At 36.9% G+C, this 16,987-nt stretch overlaps 1 protein-coding gene across 1 annotated transcript in view; it reads left to right on the forward strand.

Moving 5' to 3' along the window:
* The window catches only part of ADAM10 (ADAM metallopeptidase domain 10), a 118,461-nt gene extending 101,739 nt beyond the window's left edge, over positions 1-16,722 (forward strand). The window contains 6 exon segments of the mRNA NM_001130531.1: positions 3-153; positions 968-1,151; positions 2,031-2,139; positions 2,620-2,840; positions 14,134-14,260; positions 16,628-16,722. Coding sequence (NP_001124003.1) covers positions 3-153; positions 968-1,151; positions 2,031-2,139; positions 2,620-2,840; positions 14,134-14,260; positions 16,628-16,722 — 887 coding nt within the window.

Consider the following 16,987-nt stretch of genomic DNA (forward strand, 5'->3'; position numbering starts at 1 on the left):
AGAATCTGGCCAGCCTATCTGTGGAAATGGAATGGTAGAGCAAGGTGAACAATGTGATTGTGGCTATAGTGACCAGTGTAAAGATGAGTGCTGCTATGATGCAAACCAGCCAGAGGGGAAAAAATGCAGGCTGAAACCTGAAAAGGAGTGCAGGTATCTTGCTAAACCCAGTAATGTTAATGTTCCTATGAAGTCACCTGAAGGCAGTTATGATGTTTTAAAACTGAGATTAAGAGATGCATATGGTTTTGGAACTTTGTTTTTGTTTGTTGTTGTTTTGTTTTTCTGGAGTAGCATTTTTTAATGCAACTTTGTTGGCAGATTGAACTATTTGAAATTGAAATTTGTGTGAGTGGTTGAAAAAGGACATGCAAAGGATGCTGAATAAAATTGCGTATTATTTAGTTCCTAGTTTAAAAAATGTGGCTTTCATCCATATTTAGAATCTTAATTTTATATATTTAGATAATGTGGATTCCATACTCTCTTATAACTTAGTGTCATATAGATATTTCACTTGTCAAATTATTTTGGTAGTGATAGGTATAAGTGCTAGAATATTGTTTGTGCAATACTTTTAAAATGGTTATTCTTGTATTCTAGTTTGATTTTAGTGCATGAATGTGAGAAAAAAATGATAAAATTAGTAATGTATATTTATGAAAAACAATGCTGTCTTGCCTAATATTTAATCCATTTTCCATTATAGCCTTCCACTAAAGGGAAATAGAATAAGAATTCTGAATATAGTATGCCTTCATTATAAAAACAGGATACTTACTTTTTCTGTACTTATTAGAATATTGAAATTTAGTAGCATCTTATTTTAATTTTTGAAGTTGTACAACAGTAACATACTTACCACTTAAAAGATGAAATGTGTGATTTAAAAATTAGGACTGTGTCTGTGTTTAAGAAAAGGAAATCCTAGTAACTTTCTTTACTTTTACTTCCATGTTCCTTCTAGTCCAAGTCAAGGTCCCTGTTGCACAGCACAGTGTAAATTCAAATCCAAAACTGAGAAGTGTCGGGATGATTCAGACTGTGCAAAAGAAGGAATATGTAATGGCATCACAGCTCTCTGCCCAGCATCTGATCCTAAACCAAACTTTACAGACTGTAATAGGCATACGCAAGTATGCATTAATGGGGTAAGCATTTGATTTATATGTGTTCTTGTTTTTTTGGGTTTTATTCAGTTTCAAAGAACTTACTTTTTTTTTTTTTTTTTTTGGCCACCCTAGTGGCATGCAGAAGTTCCCAGGTCAGGGATTGAACCCCAGCCACAGCAGTGACAACACTGGATCCTTTACCTGCTGAGCCACCAGTGAACTCTGAAACCTGCCTTTAGACTAATTGTTTGTTGACACCTAAAGCTGCACAGTTAAAGTAATTAATCTCAGCTTCAGTCTCAATATCTGTATCTACTTCCCCACAAAGCTGTGAATGTATTATGTGGCAGAAGTGCCTGGTGGCATTTGATTAGTTATTGACTTGTCTTTTGCCTTTCTGCTGCATGTGTTTGATATATTTCTAGAGAAAAATAATTATATAACTAGACATGTACTGTTTTAAGTTTTATAAATCAATGTTTGAATAGCCTAAGTAGAAGAATTCTTGGTCATTTCTTATGATTTGAAGTCTTTAGAGATTTCTTGGCTAAATAATCACTTTTCTCTATATGAGGAAAATTTTATTTTTCTCTTCTTATAAAGGAGCCATAATAACCAACAAAAAGTTGATGCTCATCTAATCTCTTTGTTTTTATTTTGTTTAGAATTTTAATGTTTTTGTTTAGAATTTTAAGTTACTATTTCTTTAAAGATCTGATATTTGCACTTACTCTTCTTCAAATGTGTTTATAAGGTCAGTCCATTTCTTATGCTCATCTATGCTTTCCCCCTCTCACCACCCACTGCTTGTATTTCTACTTAGTTATTTTTAGCTTTGGAGGCTTATATCTGTCTTATTACTGTGAACAAGAGGTTTGACCATATAGGGATTAAATAATTGGTCTTTTTACCCCCCAGCAATGTGCAGGTTCTATCTGTGAGAAATACGGCTTGGAGGAGTGTACCTGTGCCAGTTCTGATGGCAAAGATGATAAGGAATTATGCCATGTCTGCTGTATGAAGAAGAGTAAGGCTTTTAAAATACAAGAGTATAACATCTGTTTTAAGAACCTCATTTTCTCTTAAATTTTAAGTGTTAAACTTTGAAAAATAGTTGGGATAAATTTCAAACTAAACTGATCCTCTTGAGAAATTTTTAAATGTGGCATAGCATTGTATTTCTAGTATTATGGTCCTTATAGTGTTTTTAAAATGATAAACTAGACAAAACCTGCCTGCATCATGGCAGTAATTACTATAAAAACTGTTAGAAGGTTTTAAAGCCACTGTAGGGACTGAGTTGAGAGTTGCTGGTTATTTGTTTATATTATAATATTTAAGGTGAATTACCAGTGGTGTTATCCAGCCTAACTAATAAAAGTCTGTGTAATATGTCATGGTGATGATTTTAGGCAGTTTTTTCTTTTCGTCCCTCTCTCCCCAACTAGCTTGATAGAAATCTGATCTTCAAAATGATCATATCTTCTCTGTGGCATTTCTTTTCCAGTGGAGCCATTAACTTGTGCCAGTACAGGGTCTGAGAAGTGGAAGAAGCACTTCCTTGGTCGAACCATCACCCTGCAACCTGGATCCCCATGCAATGATTTCAGAGGCTACTGTGATGTTTTCATGCGGTGCAGATTAGTAGATGCTGACGGTCCTCTAGCTAGGCTTAAAAAAGCAATTTTCAGTCCAGAGCTCTATGAAAACATAGCTGAATGGATCGTGGTAAGTAATAGTCTTTATTTATAAAGAAACCTTATCTTAAAATGATTTTATCGTAATTTTACTTGGTCATAGGTCACAATGTTATGAGATAATCACTTCTTTCCTGTTTATGCTGGAATTATAATTGACCCTTGAACAACATGAGTTTGAACTACATGGGTCAGTATATGTATGCTTATATACTTATGAGCATATACTTTTGAATAGTACACACTTCAGTAGTACCCAGTCTGTAGTTGGTTGACTCTGCAGATGCAGAGAGAGCTGTGGACATAGGCAACTATGGTTATGGTGGGCCAACTGTGAGGTATATGCGGATAAGCTCTCTACATTGTTCAAGAGTCAACTGTACTTCATCTGAAGAGTAACTTTTAAAGTTCAAATGTCCCTGGGTAATATTTTCTTCTAAAGTGATAAGAATCTCCACATGTGTATTTTTGGTTGGTAAATGATGGGAGTCATTCCTTCTTTTCTTTGCTCCCTGGTTCATGTCTGAATTGGTTACTTCCTCCTTTGGTTCTTGTGATTAGAGCATTGTCATAGAACTGTTTCTTGAAGTTCTTTTGGAAAGCCCTGCTTGCTTTTCATACTTCTCCCTTGTCTCAATTTGACAGATAGCCAGCTGTGGATTCTACCTTGCTGAATAGGAAAAATGAAAGGGGAATTGGTGATTTTTTAAAGTTTTTTTTGATGTTTCGATGTAATTTCTGGATTTTTGTCTTGTCTGTGATAGAAAATATTGAACAGAGTAGGGTCAGATACAGAACCTTTAGACAGATTTATTAATGATATTCCACATAAACCATTCCACATAAATCAAATGAACTATATTATTTGAAAGCCCACATTTTTCTTAGTTGTACAAATATTGAATTACCTGAAATTTTTTAAATAAGATTGCTGAGAATGACCATCTTAAGTCGCTTGAATATTTGTTTCTAAGTGTTTACATTAAAATATCAGTAGTAAACAGGCAAGTGATGTGTTTGAGAATGTACTGTGCCTGAACTGAATGAGTTTGCTTTGAAAATTGACTTAGAATTCAGGTCCTCCCCCTCCCCCCTTTCCAAACTATTTTTTCCTTTTTTTGGTGTATGTTCAGGACTGAGGGCGTCTTTAAAACACACATAAAAGTAGCCATCTGTTTGGGTTGTCAGCCCTGTTTTGGTACTATTGTAGTAAAAATTTACAATAAAACTTTTGGAATTATCTCTAGCATTAAAATGATGTTTAGGAGTTCTCTTGTGGCACAGCTTGGGTCCCTACTTTTGTGTGGGTTTAATCCCTGTCTGGGAAACTTCCGCATGTTGTGGGCATGGCCAAAAAAAAAAAAAAAAAGGCTGTTTAGAAGTTCCTGTGAGGTGCAGCAGGTTAAGAACTTGGCATTGCCACAGCTGTGTCACAGGTGGCAACTGTGGCACAGGTTTGATCCCTGATCTGGGAACTTTTACGTGCCACGGGTGTGGCCAGAGGGGAAAAAAAAGACATTTATTATACATAGGAAGACTAATACTTTGCATGTTAGAACATGTGATTTTTAGATATGTAATAACTGTGTGGTGGGAGGGTTGTTGAAGCTGGATTTAGGAGACCTGGGTTTTAAAACCGATTTATTTGGCACTTGATTAGATCTCCTTAAAATGTGGTGTGTTACTAATTTTTATACTCCTGTGCCTGGTATCTAATGTATTCAGAAAATATCTGTTAAGCTAAAGGTGCCTTTTGGCACTGTGGTAAAGTGGAAAGAGTATATAGGCTTAGAGTTATACAAGGATTCAGATCATCCTTCTGACATTTGATAGTTCTGTGATTTCAAGTAGTTTACATTTCTTGGTCCCCTTACTTCCCCTTTTTCAGCTCAGATCCAGCGCTCCTTTTCTTTTTTTCTGATTATCTCTAATAAGAAAAAGCTGAGATCTGGTATACTTGTCTACTTATACAGGACAATGTGTGCAAAGGAAAAATCTGATAATAAGAATCTCAGAGTTATATTCTGCTGAGTTTATGTTGCCAGATACTTAGGGTTTTTAGACGATAAGTCATTGTCTAAAACTCATTTTATTTAGAATTTCAAAACCTTATTTATTCCTCTTTTTATTTTTTTAATTTTTTTCTTCTCTTTTACCTAATATTCCTCTTTTATAAAAAATTAATCAAAAGGATGTTTTTAGTTAAAGTATTTTTAAAACCTTTTGTTCATATTTTAGATTTTGGTATTTTGTGAAATGCTTCTTACAATGTATTTAGGAATGTGAGGTCTTTTCTTGTGCTCTGGAACTGATTAATCGGGCACTTTTACGTTTATGCAGGTTTGCTTTAAGTAGTTGTAGAATGTTGTTATTTTATGTCACTGTGGGCATTCACAGGCCACCCTTTCGAATAGCATGGTCTATACTGCCTGAAAAGTACCACTAGGCTCTTGCTGCACTTGTGGGCATTAATCAGGTCAAACGGTTAAGATAATCAACAATCACTTCCTTATAAGTTATTTGTCTCATTTGTGTTACTTGCAGAGTTCACTTGCCTAGCAAAGTTAAGTTTGTTGCATTAATAACTGTGCTTTGGTCTTTCATCATGTATAAGGAAAATGTCCTTCTAGTTAGTAATGTAGCTTATTAGTTTGCTCCAGTAGCCTCATCTGCTACCTACACCACAGCTCATGGCAATGCCAGATTCCCCCCACACTGAGCGAGGCCTGGGATCAGACTGCATCCTTATGGATACTAATCAGATTTGTTTCCATTGTGCCATGATGAGAACTCCTAGAAAACCGTCTTTGGCTGTGATTTTTTTTCAAATTTGTATTCTTCCCATACTTTAAAATAATTGCCCATTAGTTTTTGGCTTTTTCTTTTCAATTTGTTCAGATCTTTTAGGAGTTTGTCTTTTTGTTATTATTTTGAAAGGAATCAACTGTGTTTCTCATTTTTGAATTAATTTATTCTCTCTTTTGGTGTAATTTTATGAGCCAAAGTATTAAGTATCTGGTATTTAATTAAGAATTGATTACATATCAACAATTAATTGACTATTAATACTTAACTATTAAGTATTAATCTTTTCATAAATACTTTCCTTTATAAAAGATTTAGAGCAGTGTTTTCTAAGTGTTTCACAGAACCCTGGATCCATGGGTTTGTTGGTCAGATGAATCTGGAAAATGTTGTATACTATAGTCCCCTCTTGGAGATTTGTGATAATATTGTGAGAAGTCCTGTGATAAAAAAAAATCTTTTAAACTTTGTTTTCCAACCTTAACCTAGTCATGTTGTATATGAGAATCACCTAAAGGCTTAGGCCAATTAAATCAGAATCTCTTGAGATGAGATATAAGTGTTTGGGTCATTTCAGAGCTCCCAACTCTCAATCCTAATGAGCAGCTGGGATTGAGAACCAACCATTCTTGTAGAACAGGGATTGGCAAACTATGGCCCACAAGCCAAATCCAGCCCACTGCCTATTTTTGTATGGTTCACAAGCTAAGAATGATTTCATATTTCTAAGTCGTTATAAGAAATAATATTTTTTGAAAGTTATATGAAATTCAGATTTCATTGCCCATAGTAAATAATGATTTATCGCAACATGGCCACACCTGTTCAGTTTCATATTGTCTGTGGCTGCTTTTGCACTTTGAGTAGTTGCAGCAGAGACTGTATGTAGTTGCCCACAAAGCCTAAAACATTTATCTGGCTTTTTGTAGGAAATGTTTGCCAACTCCTCTTCTAGAGCAGTGAATCTCAAAGTGTAATCCCCTGACCAGCAGCATCAGCATCACCTGGGCACTTGATAAAAATGCAGATGATCAGGTTCCACCAGGACCCACCCGGTCAGTAGGTGACGGTGCATGCTAAAGTTTAGGAACCATTTTTACACTCTCTGCAATGTAATGACTTTTTTAAGACTTGTTAACAGAAATATTCCACTTTGTCATCCTGCTGTCTTGAAAACGGAAGGTGGTTGTGGAACTCTAGAGTCCCTTGTTGCCTAGTAGAATAGGTGACATAGATGTCACTGACAAAACCTTAACAACAAAGGTATAGTATTGTCACAGGGCTTAGCATATGGTAAGGAGTCAGTATGCCTTTGCCAGATGAGTGAAGCAGATTTCTTAAACATCATAATTTATATGGAAAAGAAAAAAAAAACAGATATTATCCTAACTTTGAAGTGATAATGTTTTCAGATATCTCTCAGTGGTATTTCATCCTGCTTGCCCAGGCTGAGTTTAAAGTAGCAAGATTGCTTTGTGTTCGGCAGATTGGTGTGAGGGCTGGAACATGGAGTGTTGAAGGATAGAAGAACATTCAGTCAAAGTCCCGAGAGTGGTGTCTTCTGATGGAGAGGAGGGAAGCTTTCTGCCCTTGCAGTATAATGCAAGGAACGGTGGGCCCACATGGTCGTGAGACCCACAGGAAGTTTAGAGTACATTTGCTGAGAGTGAGAGTTGTGAACACTGGAACATTTGCTGAAAGAATTGACTTTTTCTGGAGATCTTTAAAATCAATAAAGGTTATCTTAGTTCTGAAGAGGCTTGAGTGCCCCTTTCACCTCACAGTTTTGGATGAAACCTGTTTAATCACCTTGTTATCTTATAGGTCCTTTTTGTTTATTTAGTTGTTTTTTTTTTTAAGGGCCACACCTGTGGCATATGTAGGTTCCCAGGCTAGGGGTCAAATTGGAGCTGCAGCTGCTGGTCTACACCATAGCCACAGCAACACCGGATCCAAGCTGAGTCTGCGACCTATACCACACTCACGGTAGTGCCGGATCCTTAACCCACTGAGTGAGGCCAGGAATCAGACCTGTATCCTCATGGATGCTAGTCTGGTTCATAACCCACTGAGCCACAGTAGGAACTTCCGTTTATTTAGATTTTTAAATAAAAAAATATTATCATTAGAACATAATAAATTACAGTGGTAAATTTTGACCTTTAATTTTGTTTATTCATTTTTTTTCTACTTTTTGTTCTTTTGGCCATATAAGTGGATGTATTGAATGAACATCATCTGTTTTTCATGTAGAATTATTTTCTCAGATTTGTTTTAGAACTTGTTAATTTCTAAGCTGTTATTCAAACTTTTGAATGTCTTTTTTTTTTTTGTCTCAAATTTCACTTAACATCCTTGAATCTGAAAGACAAGAGCTTGGCTCATAATATACACTCATTAAATGTTTGTTGAGAGTCTATTTCAGACTCTAACAAGTGGACAAATTGTGATCTCTTTTTTGAGTTGAAACATATATTTTGCTTGTAGCATGGTTGGTGTTCTTTCCCAGACTTTATAGTACCTATAAAGAAAAGAATGTTTGATTTTAGCACCTAACACTCTGATAATTCTCTTTTTAAGAGAGAATTTAAAAAATTCTCTCTTCCAGAGGTGGCTGTATTTAGTAATACTCTCAAATGCGCTATTGTTTTATTTAGTTTTCTCTTGCTGTCTTCTATCCTCTGTGATACTCTGCTTTCCCAGACACAAAACTCTTGAAACACTATTCCCATTGTCACTAAAACATCTCAAACTTTGGGCTTTTGAGGCATATAGTTACTGGAAGATTTTGGAGGAGGACCAATCACTGCTAAATGAGACTGGAAATTCTCAAGCATTTATAATTTTCATTAATACCTCTTTCTCTCTCTCTTTTTTTTTTTGCCATTTCTTGGACCACTCCCTTGGCATATGGAGGTTCCCAGGCTAGGGGTCGAATCAGAGCTGTATGCCACAGCAATGTGGGATCCGAGCCACCTCTGCAACCTACACCACAGCTCACAGCAACACCGGATCCTTAACCCACTGAGCAAGGCCAGGGATCGAACCCGCAACCTCATGGTTCCTAGTCAGATTCGTTAACCACTGAGCCACAACGGGAATTCCTATAATTTTCATTAATGTCTCTTGATCTCAAGTGAATCTTTGTTTTCTATAAAGTTAGAACTACCGTTAAATCCAGGCTTCCTCTCTTGAGTTGGCTTCTCGTATAGCCATCCTATTTATATCTCTATTGAAGACTATGTAGGTGCTGAAAACTGGTATTAGAAGAGATATCAAAACCATGATTTTTTTTATGTCCTCTGTCTTATGAGCCTTTTTCATTATTTGTACCCGGGGGGAATCTAGGCATATTAAATGAGCTGATAGAAGTGTTCTGAAAGATCAGTATTTGGAGTAATGATTCATGTAATAACTAGTCCTGTAGGTGCTTTTTGTAGGTTCGGTACTCTGTTTGCAGCATATAAATTAAAAAACCTCACTGTCCAGTTTGGGATAGAGAAAGCAAAAACAAAGAAACATATTTTTAGTTCTGCATGGTGTTTGCACAGGAAATAGGAGAACCCATTTGGGGAAGACATCTTTAAAGAGGTGATGCCAAAGTAAAGTTCTTAAGGACTAGTAGAAATAGAGGGTACAGATGGATGTTTTATGAAGCGGCAGCACCTGAAAAAGTCTCAGAATGGTGAATTATTTTAAATAAAATGTTTTTCCACTTTTTTCCTTTTGAAAAGTATTAGTATCCTTTTTTTTTTAATTGACAAAATAATACATGGAAAAGTGAGCCTTCTTTTTACCCTAGAGCCCAATCTTCTCAGGATGAGTTTCTTAGATGTTCTTCAGAAACTGTCTATATTTTCACAAGAAAAACTTTTCAAAAACAAGTGGAATCATATTTATACTATGCTGCAATTTGTTGTGTGCTCAATTTTTTTTTTTTCCTCTCCCACTTAATGATTTATCTTGGAGATCTTTGGTGGGAAGTGTTTGAAGAAGGGTTTTACATAGAGGGGTGATGTTCCGTATTTTAATTAGCTGTAATACTGATGACCATGTGGAAGACAGTTTTCAGTAGAGAAGACTGGAAGGAATTGAATGTGTTAGAGAATATAGGGAGCACCAGGAAGAGGTGTGTCTCCTGTAACAAAACTAGCCATCAGCCTGAAGGTAATAGGAAGACCCTTGACCTTTTATTCTTATGGACTGGATCACATTAGAGGTGATACTGCCTTTCCAGAGGGTATTTGGAAATATACAGTATTGTCAGAATAACCGAGGGGGCCTCTTGGAATTTGAGGTATGAGGGCCATGTGTGCTAAGCTTCCTGCATTGCTCGGAATGGTCCTGTACCGCAGTGCCAGCATGTCTCCCCTGAGTAAGAAGCATTCATCTGTATCCTGTCGTGGGCATGCTAGTTTAAAATGCACAAGCCTGTGCCCTCCACCAAAACACTGAGTTGTCATTTCTAGGGTTTGGCCTGACCATCTGTGTTTAATAAGCATACTAGATAATTCTCAAATGTACTCAGAGATGGGATAATTCCTTCACCATGTAAGTGTTGATCATTTGAGCAGCTCTTCCAGTCGTAGGACTCTCTCTTTCTGCAACCAGATGTTAATGCTCCCCATCCCACCCCCAGGCTCTTCGGCAGGGGGAGGACAAAGAACTGAAGAGCTAGTGTCTCTTTGGGTATAGTCTCCCATACATGTGTTATGTGTGAGTATAAAATAGGGGTTGACATACTGTGTGTGGCCCATGTGTCAGATCCCTTCTGCTCCCTGTTTTTGTAAATAATGTGTTACTGGAACGCTCACCTGTTTGTGTTTTATCTATGGCTGCTTTTGTACTACAGTGATGGGAATTAATAGTTTTGGTTGGGAACATACGGCCCACAAAGGCTAAAATATTTATTATTTGGCCCTTTATAGAAAAGATTTGCTGGAGTTCCGTCCTGGCTTAGCGGAAACAAATCTGACTAGGAGCCATAAGGTGAAGGTCTGATCCCTGGGCTCACTCAGTGGGTTAAGGATCTGGCATTGCCATGAACTGTGGTGTAGGTTGCAGATGTGGCTTGGATCTGATATTGCTGTAGCTGTGGTGTGGGCTGGCAGCTATAGCTCTGATTGGACCCCTAGCCTGGGAACCTCCATATGCCACAAGTGTGGCCCTAAAAAGCAAAAACGAAAAGATTTGCTGACTATCAGTAGAGACCAGCAGTTGTCACTCTCAGCTGCATAGTGGAATCGTGTAGGCAGCTTTAACAAAATTGCTGATGTCAGGACCCTACTACCCCCATGCTATTGGAGTCTGGGATTTAATCTGGGTGTCTGGGTTTGAAAGGTTTCTAGGTGGTGCTAATGTGTAGACAAGGTTGAGAGTCACTGATATGGAGCAGGAAGAGTACTTATAGCCGTACAAGCTGGTGATTTTGGTTCTTAATGTCTTTTACAAGATCAGAGTGTCAGAGATCCAGACAAGAAAGGTAGAAGAAGGCCTTATTTTATTAAATGTGATATTTAAAAGGTTCTGGATGCTTGCAACAGGACAAAAGCTGTGCATCTAGTTCTGCATGTGACAGTAGGCAGAAATGAAAAGAGCAGTCAGATAGCTCTTGAATTGACAGACTGAGGGCAGGACTTATACCCTGCCTTTTGAAAAATGGTAGTTCCATTATTTGAGGGTGAATAGAACAGAAAAAAACAACAGGAGCCTATGGAAAATTTATATAACAAGGGAAAGGAAGTAGCATCCTGAAGACTCACAGGGAGCAGCAGTGCTCTGAAGATTATTTTCTGTGGAAACAAGAAAATTTTAGAAAACTATCTGGTAATCTTAGTAGGATACAGGAAGTGCCTTCTGAAAAGTAGAAGCTAATTTTTCAGTAGTAGGGCTAAGTTGCATTACCCCTTAACCTCTCTCCATTAGCGTTTCGCTCCTAAAGCTGTTAGGTGAGGCCAAGCAAGGCAAGGCTTCTGTGCCTGGTAAGGGGAGCCATCCTGGCACGGGGCAGGTGCCTGTGTACCCTGCGGTGGGGTGACTGGCTTGGGATGTCAGAGTATGAGTATGGTAAGGAGGATGTCTGCCTAAGAGGGACAGTTCTAAAAGGAACCATGGCTCCTTGGAGGAATGGCTGGGGCAGGGAAAGAACAAGGTGAATCTGTAACTCCTTATGTCAGCTAATTGCTCAAAGAATGGTGGGGACGTGCCCAAGAGACACAGTAATGATAGTAATGGATTATAGCTCATTGTGGAGAATAGGAAACCATGAGGGAATAAATGAGAGAATTGAAAATTTGACAAAGAATAGGATATTTACATTGTTCTAAATTATGTCCCTACAAAATAATCATTAACTACAAAAAAAGAGGAGTATCTTTTTGGTTAAGTTTAGCAGATAAACCTTGATCAGGTGGTCAAGCTAACATTCTCAGTAATGAGCTCAAAATCATGTGTTACCTGGTGGGAACATCACTTCTGAGATAATTCTTACCAAAGATGTAGGACTTTAGTAATAAAGGAACATCTGAGAAACCCAAATTAAGGGACATTCCAGTGCAAAATAACTGACCTGTAATCTTTGAAAGTGTCAAGGTTATATAAGCTAAGGAAAGACTATGGAACTTTTCCAGATTGCAGGAGACTAAAGAAACACACAGCTGCTAAATGCAACACAGATTTCTGAATTCGATGATATTGGAACAAATGGCAAAACTTGAATGAGGAGGTCTGAGGATTAAATATATAGACGCCAACTTTCTGATTTTGATGATTGTGTTGTGATTATCTAGGAAAACACCCTTAAGTTGTAGAAACTATTTTCTGAAATGTTCAAGTGTCACAGGACATCATAGTAAGAACTCACTTTCAGATGGCTACAGATTTTAACAACTTCTTTGTACTTAACTATATTTGCACTTTTTCTGTAAGTTTGGAATTCTTTAAAATTAAACAAATTTTCATGTATGTGCATGTTGAGAGGCTTTATGCACACATGGAAAAAGTGACTTGTGCTATTTTGCCACAAAATTTATTTTTATTTTAGCTTGTTTCTTTCATTATGTTGTCACTACTAGATAAAGAAAATAGTGTAAAAGTAGTAGCCTGTTTTTTTAAGGCCCCAGGTCAGAGAAACTCTTAAATAGGAATTTTACTGGCAATAATTAGCAATATACATATACATATGTTACATATGTAACTATATACATATATCTATACACACACATTTATGTATATATGTAATATAACTATATTATAACAATCTGTGTAAGCCAATATGAAGGTTTGGAGTTTTCTAGTTGTTACTATTTTGTAGAATGGTTACTTGGAAATGCTCTCAAAATTTGAATATTTTGAGTTGCAAAATAGACTTATAATTTATTAAGAATTGCAATAGTATTTTTTCTATAAATAAGGTTATGCCAATAATTTTTGAAATTTTTTGTTTGGCTGATTTGTTCAATATGATTTAAGTTGGAAGTAAAATTTTTAGTACTTCTTAGGTAAACTTGCTTGCTTCTGGAATGTGTTTGTTTATTCTTCTTTTCATGTTAAAGAAGACAGTTAACCTTTAAATAAATGAATATATAATAGATATTTTGTGTGTGTGTGTATATATATAATGAAAACTAAGATATACTGTACAAAAATAAATAACACTAGCCTGGGTCTCAACTTATGAAAAGGAGAGAGAAATAGGGAAGATGGACCTCAAAAAATATAGGCTTTCAGTCTTAACTTTGATAATTAGAAAAAAAATATAGGTTTATTTTGAAACTCTAGTACTAGAATTTAAAGCAAGTTATATACCGTCTAAATCACCAGAGAATATAAAAAGCAAACAAAGTCTATAAGAGTAACAGGGAAAAGAAGGAAGTATTTAAATCAGAAGATATTTAATAACATGGGAAAATGCAATGTAAATTATATGCAGGATAACCCCACTTTTGCCTGTGTGTTTTTGTGTATATGAAGGACATAGTTATGTAGAGAATAATGGAAATAAGATTGAGTGCGTTCTTCTAGGAGGTGAAATCATGGGTGATTTTTGTTTTCTCCTTTGTACTTTTTTATATTTAAAGAAATTAGTGTATATATATGTGCTTTTGTATGATATCTATACAATTCCCAACCAATAAAAAATAAATGTTCTTTAAAATTAAAATGGAGGAGTTCCCATCGTGGCACAGTGGAAGTGAATCCGACTAGGAATCATTGCGTTGAGGGTTCGATCCCTGGCCTCGCTCAGTGGGTTTAAGGATCTGGCATTGCCATAAACTGCGGCATAGGTCACAGACTTGTCTTGTATCTGGTGTTGCTGTGGTTGTGGTGTAGGCTGGCAGCTGTAGTTCCAATTAGACCCCTAGCCTGGGGGGTATGCTATGCCTTGAGTGCAGCCCTAAAAAGCAAAATAAAATAAAATAAAATATAATATATATAATCTGTTATATATTTTATGTAATGTAGAACATTCTAAAATAGTCTATAGTTTTTTTCACTGAAAAAAATTTGTTTATTTTTAGGCTTATTGGTGGGCAGTATTACTTATGGGAATTGCCCTGATCATGTTAATGGCTGGTTTTATCAAGATATGCAGTGTTCACACTCCAAGTAGTAATCCAAAGTTGCCTCCTCCCAAACCTCTTCCAGGTAAGACAATTGAAGCAAGGTATGTATTTTCATAACTCATACCATTCAGCAAGTAGAACTGAATTATTTATTTAGTAACTAATTTATAATACCTTCTTTAATAACTAATTTATAGTACTTTCTCCTTGAGAATAGGTTTACTGGATGAATTATTTAGTTGACTTTTTTTTTTTTTTTTTTGGTCTTTTTACTACTTCTTTGGGGCTGCTCCCGCGGCATATGGAGGTTCCCAGGCTAGGGGTCGAATTGGAGCTGTAGCCACCAGCCTACGCCAGAGCCACAGCAACGCAGGATCCGAGCCACGTCTGCAACCTACACCACAGCTCACGGCAACACTGGATCGTTAACCCACTGAGCAAGGGCAGGGACTGAACCTGCAACCTCATGGTTCCTATTGGATTCATTAACCACTGCGCCACGACGGGAACTCCTATATAGTTGACTTTTAAGTGTGGATTTTTTTAATCAACCCAATCTAGCTAATGGCTGCCAATTTAATGCTATTCCCTCCTTAAAAAACAAACAAACAAACAAACAAAAAAACCTCAAGAATCTTCCCTTTTTGTCTTTATGATGATAAGCTACTTTTAAATGATTGGGTTTGTATTCTAATAACTATACTTTAGTTATTGTTTTTAAAATTCATGCTCTTGAAATTCTGTCTGGAACATAAGTTCATTTTTCCTTGGGATGATACTTACTGAGAAATAGAGACCCCAGTCTGTGGGGGAGTCTTAAGTTAGAGGCATCAGTCACCAAATACCCATAGTTATTCTCCGTCTCTGAAAAATACTCCTAAGGTTTGGTCTCCACCCTTACCTCTCAGAGAGACAGGGCTGGGAGGAGACTGTCTTTAGATGAGCCCCAGGGATTTGGAGAAGGGAAAGAAAAGACTGCTCCAGATATTTAGGCCCCACTTATTTCTCCCTCCCTCTCCAAGGTATGTGTTGCTGCCCTCAGGACACCAGCACTCTGTTCATTGCATGTAGGGGGCAGGCACTGTCCCAAGGCCCTGGCTTGGGAGAACCATGCTGTATGGCGGTAGTTCCCTCTCTTGCCCCCCACATAGCTCACACTGAAGCCGCTTGCCTCAGACCCAAACCAGTGCCCTATACGAAGTTGTTTAAAACTAGGGATTTCTTTTAATTTTCTCTATTTTTCCTCAGTTGTTCCCCTGCATTTACTTATCTTGAGACAAGAGAGCCCAGTAATCATGCTGGGACAGTATCTTGATGAGAATCAATGAAAGTTTGATTTTGATGTCATTGCTTTTTGTAAATTTACCTTATTAGCACTCTGGAACTTCTGTCAGTTTCTTAGGGATTTCCAAGGGCAATGTGATACTTTTTAGATACATTACCAGTTATAGTCTCATTCAATGAAACAGTACTTTCACTTAATTTCATTTTAAACATATTCTACCTTTAAATATCAAGAAGTTCTTAACTGTTGTTTATTGAACCCTCACAAATAGTGTTTAACCCTTTTATATGAATTATCATATAATCCTCACAACAGACTATATGAGTTAGTTATTAGCCCTGTTTTATAGACTAGTCTTCTGAGTTTCAGAGAGGTTAAGTCATTTGCTCAAAGATACCCAGCAATTTCTTCCTCATGGATTCTGTCCTCAGAATCCATATTAATCTAATAGTTGTAGCTGTTAAGCACTTCAGATGTGGCTAATCTCAATTGAGGTGTGTTGTAAATATAATAGACTCTGAAGACTTAGTATTAAAGACTTAGTATTAAAAAATGAAATATTTCATTAATAAGCCTTTATATTAATTATATCTTAAAATGATAATGTTTTGGCGATATTGGGTTTAATGAAATAAAATATTAAAATTATTTTACCTGGAGTTCCCGTCGTGGCTCAGTGGTTAAGGAATCCGACTAGGAACCATGAGGTTGCGGGTTCGATCCCTGCCCTTGCTCAGTGGGTTAACCACCAGGCGTTGCGATGAGCTGTGGTGTAGGTTGCAGACGTGGCTCGGATCCCGAGTTGCTGTGGCTCTGGCGTAGGCCGGTGGCTGCAGCTCCGATTAGACCCCTAGCCTGGGAACCTCCATATGCCGTGGGAGCGGCCCTAGAAATGGCAAAAAGACAAAAAAAAAAAAAAAAAAAAAAATGTTTTATCTCTTTTTTACTTTTGTCATTAGGGCTTCCAGATAATAGAAAATAAATTTACTCATTGTTTTTAACAATGGTGATCTAGAACCTTTTTTAAAATCGAAATGGCAGCTTTGTTTTTAAAGATGAAAAAGCTCAACAGAACATTGTAAATCAACTATAATAAAAAAAAAAAACTTAAAAAAAATGAAAAAGCTTGTGGTAAACCTCCTTTGTTTTTTTTGTGATTCATAGGCACTTTAAAGAGGAGGAGACCCCCCCAGACCATTCAGCCACCCCAGCGCCAGAGGCCCCGGGAAAGTTATCAAATGGGACACATGAGACGTTAACTCAGCTTTTGCCTTGGTTCTTCCTAGTGCCTACAATGGGAAAACTTCACTCCAAAGAGAAACCTATTAAATCATCATCCCCAAACTAAACCCTCACAAACAACAGTTGAAGAAACAAATGGCAAGAGATCATGTCCTCAGATCAGGTGGAATTACTTAAATTTTAAAGCCTGAAAATTCCAATTTGGGGGTGGGATGTGAAAAAAGAACCCAATTTTCTTACTGACGGATATTTTTAACCTAATGGCACAAAGTCTTAGAATAT

This window comes from Sus scrofa, chromosome 1 (assembly GCF_000003025.6).
Source record: "Sus scrofa isolate TJ Tabasco breed Duroc chromosome 1, Sscrofa11.1, whole genome shotgun sequence".
Taxonomy (NCBI): Eukaryota; Metazoa; Chordata; class Mammalia; order Artiodactyla; family Suidae; genus Sus; species Sus scrofa.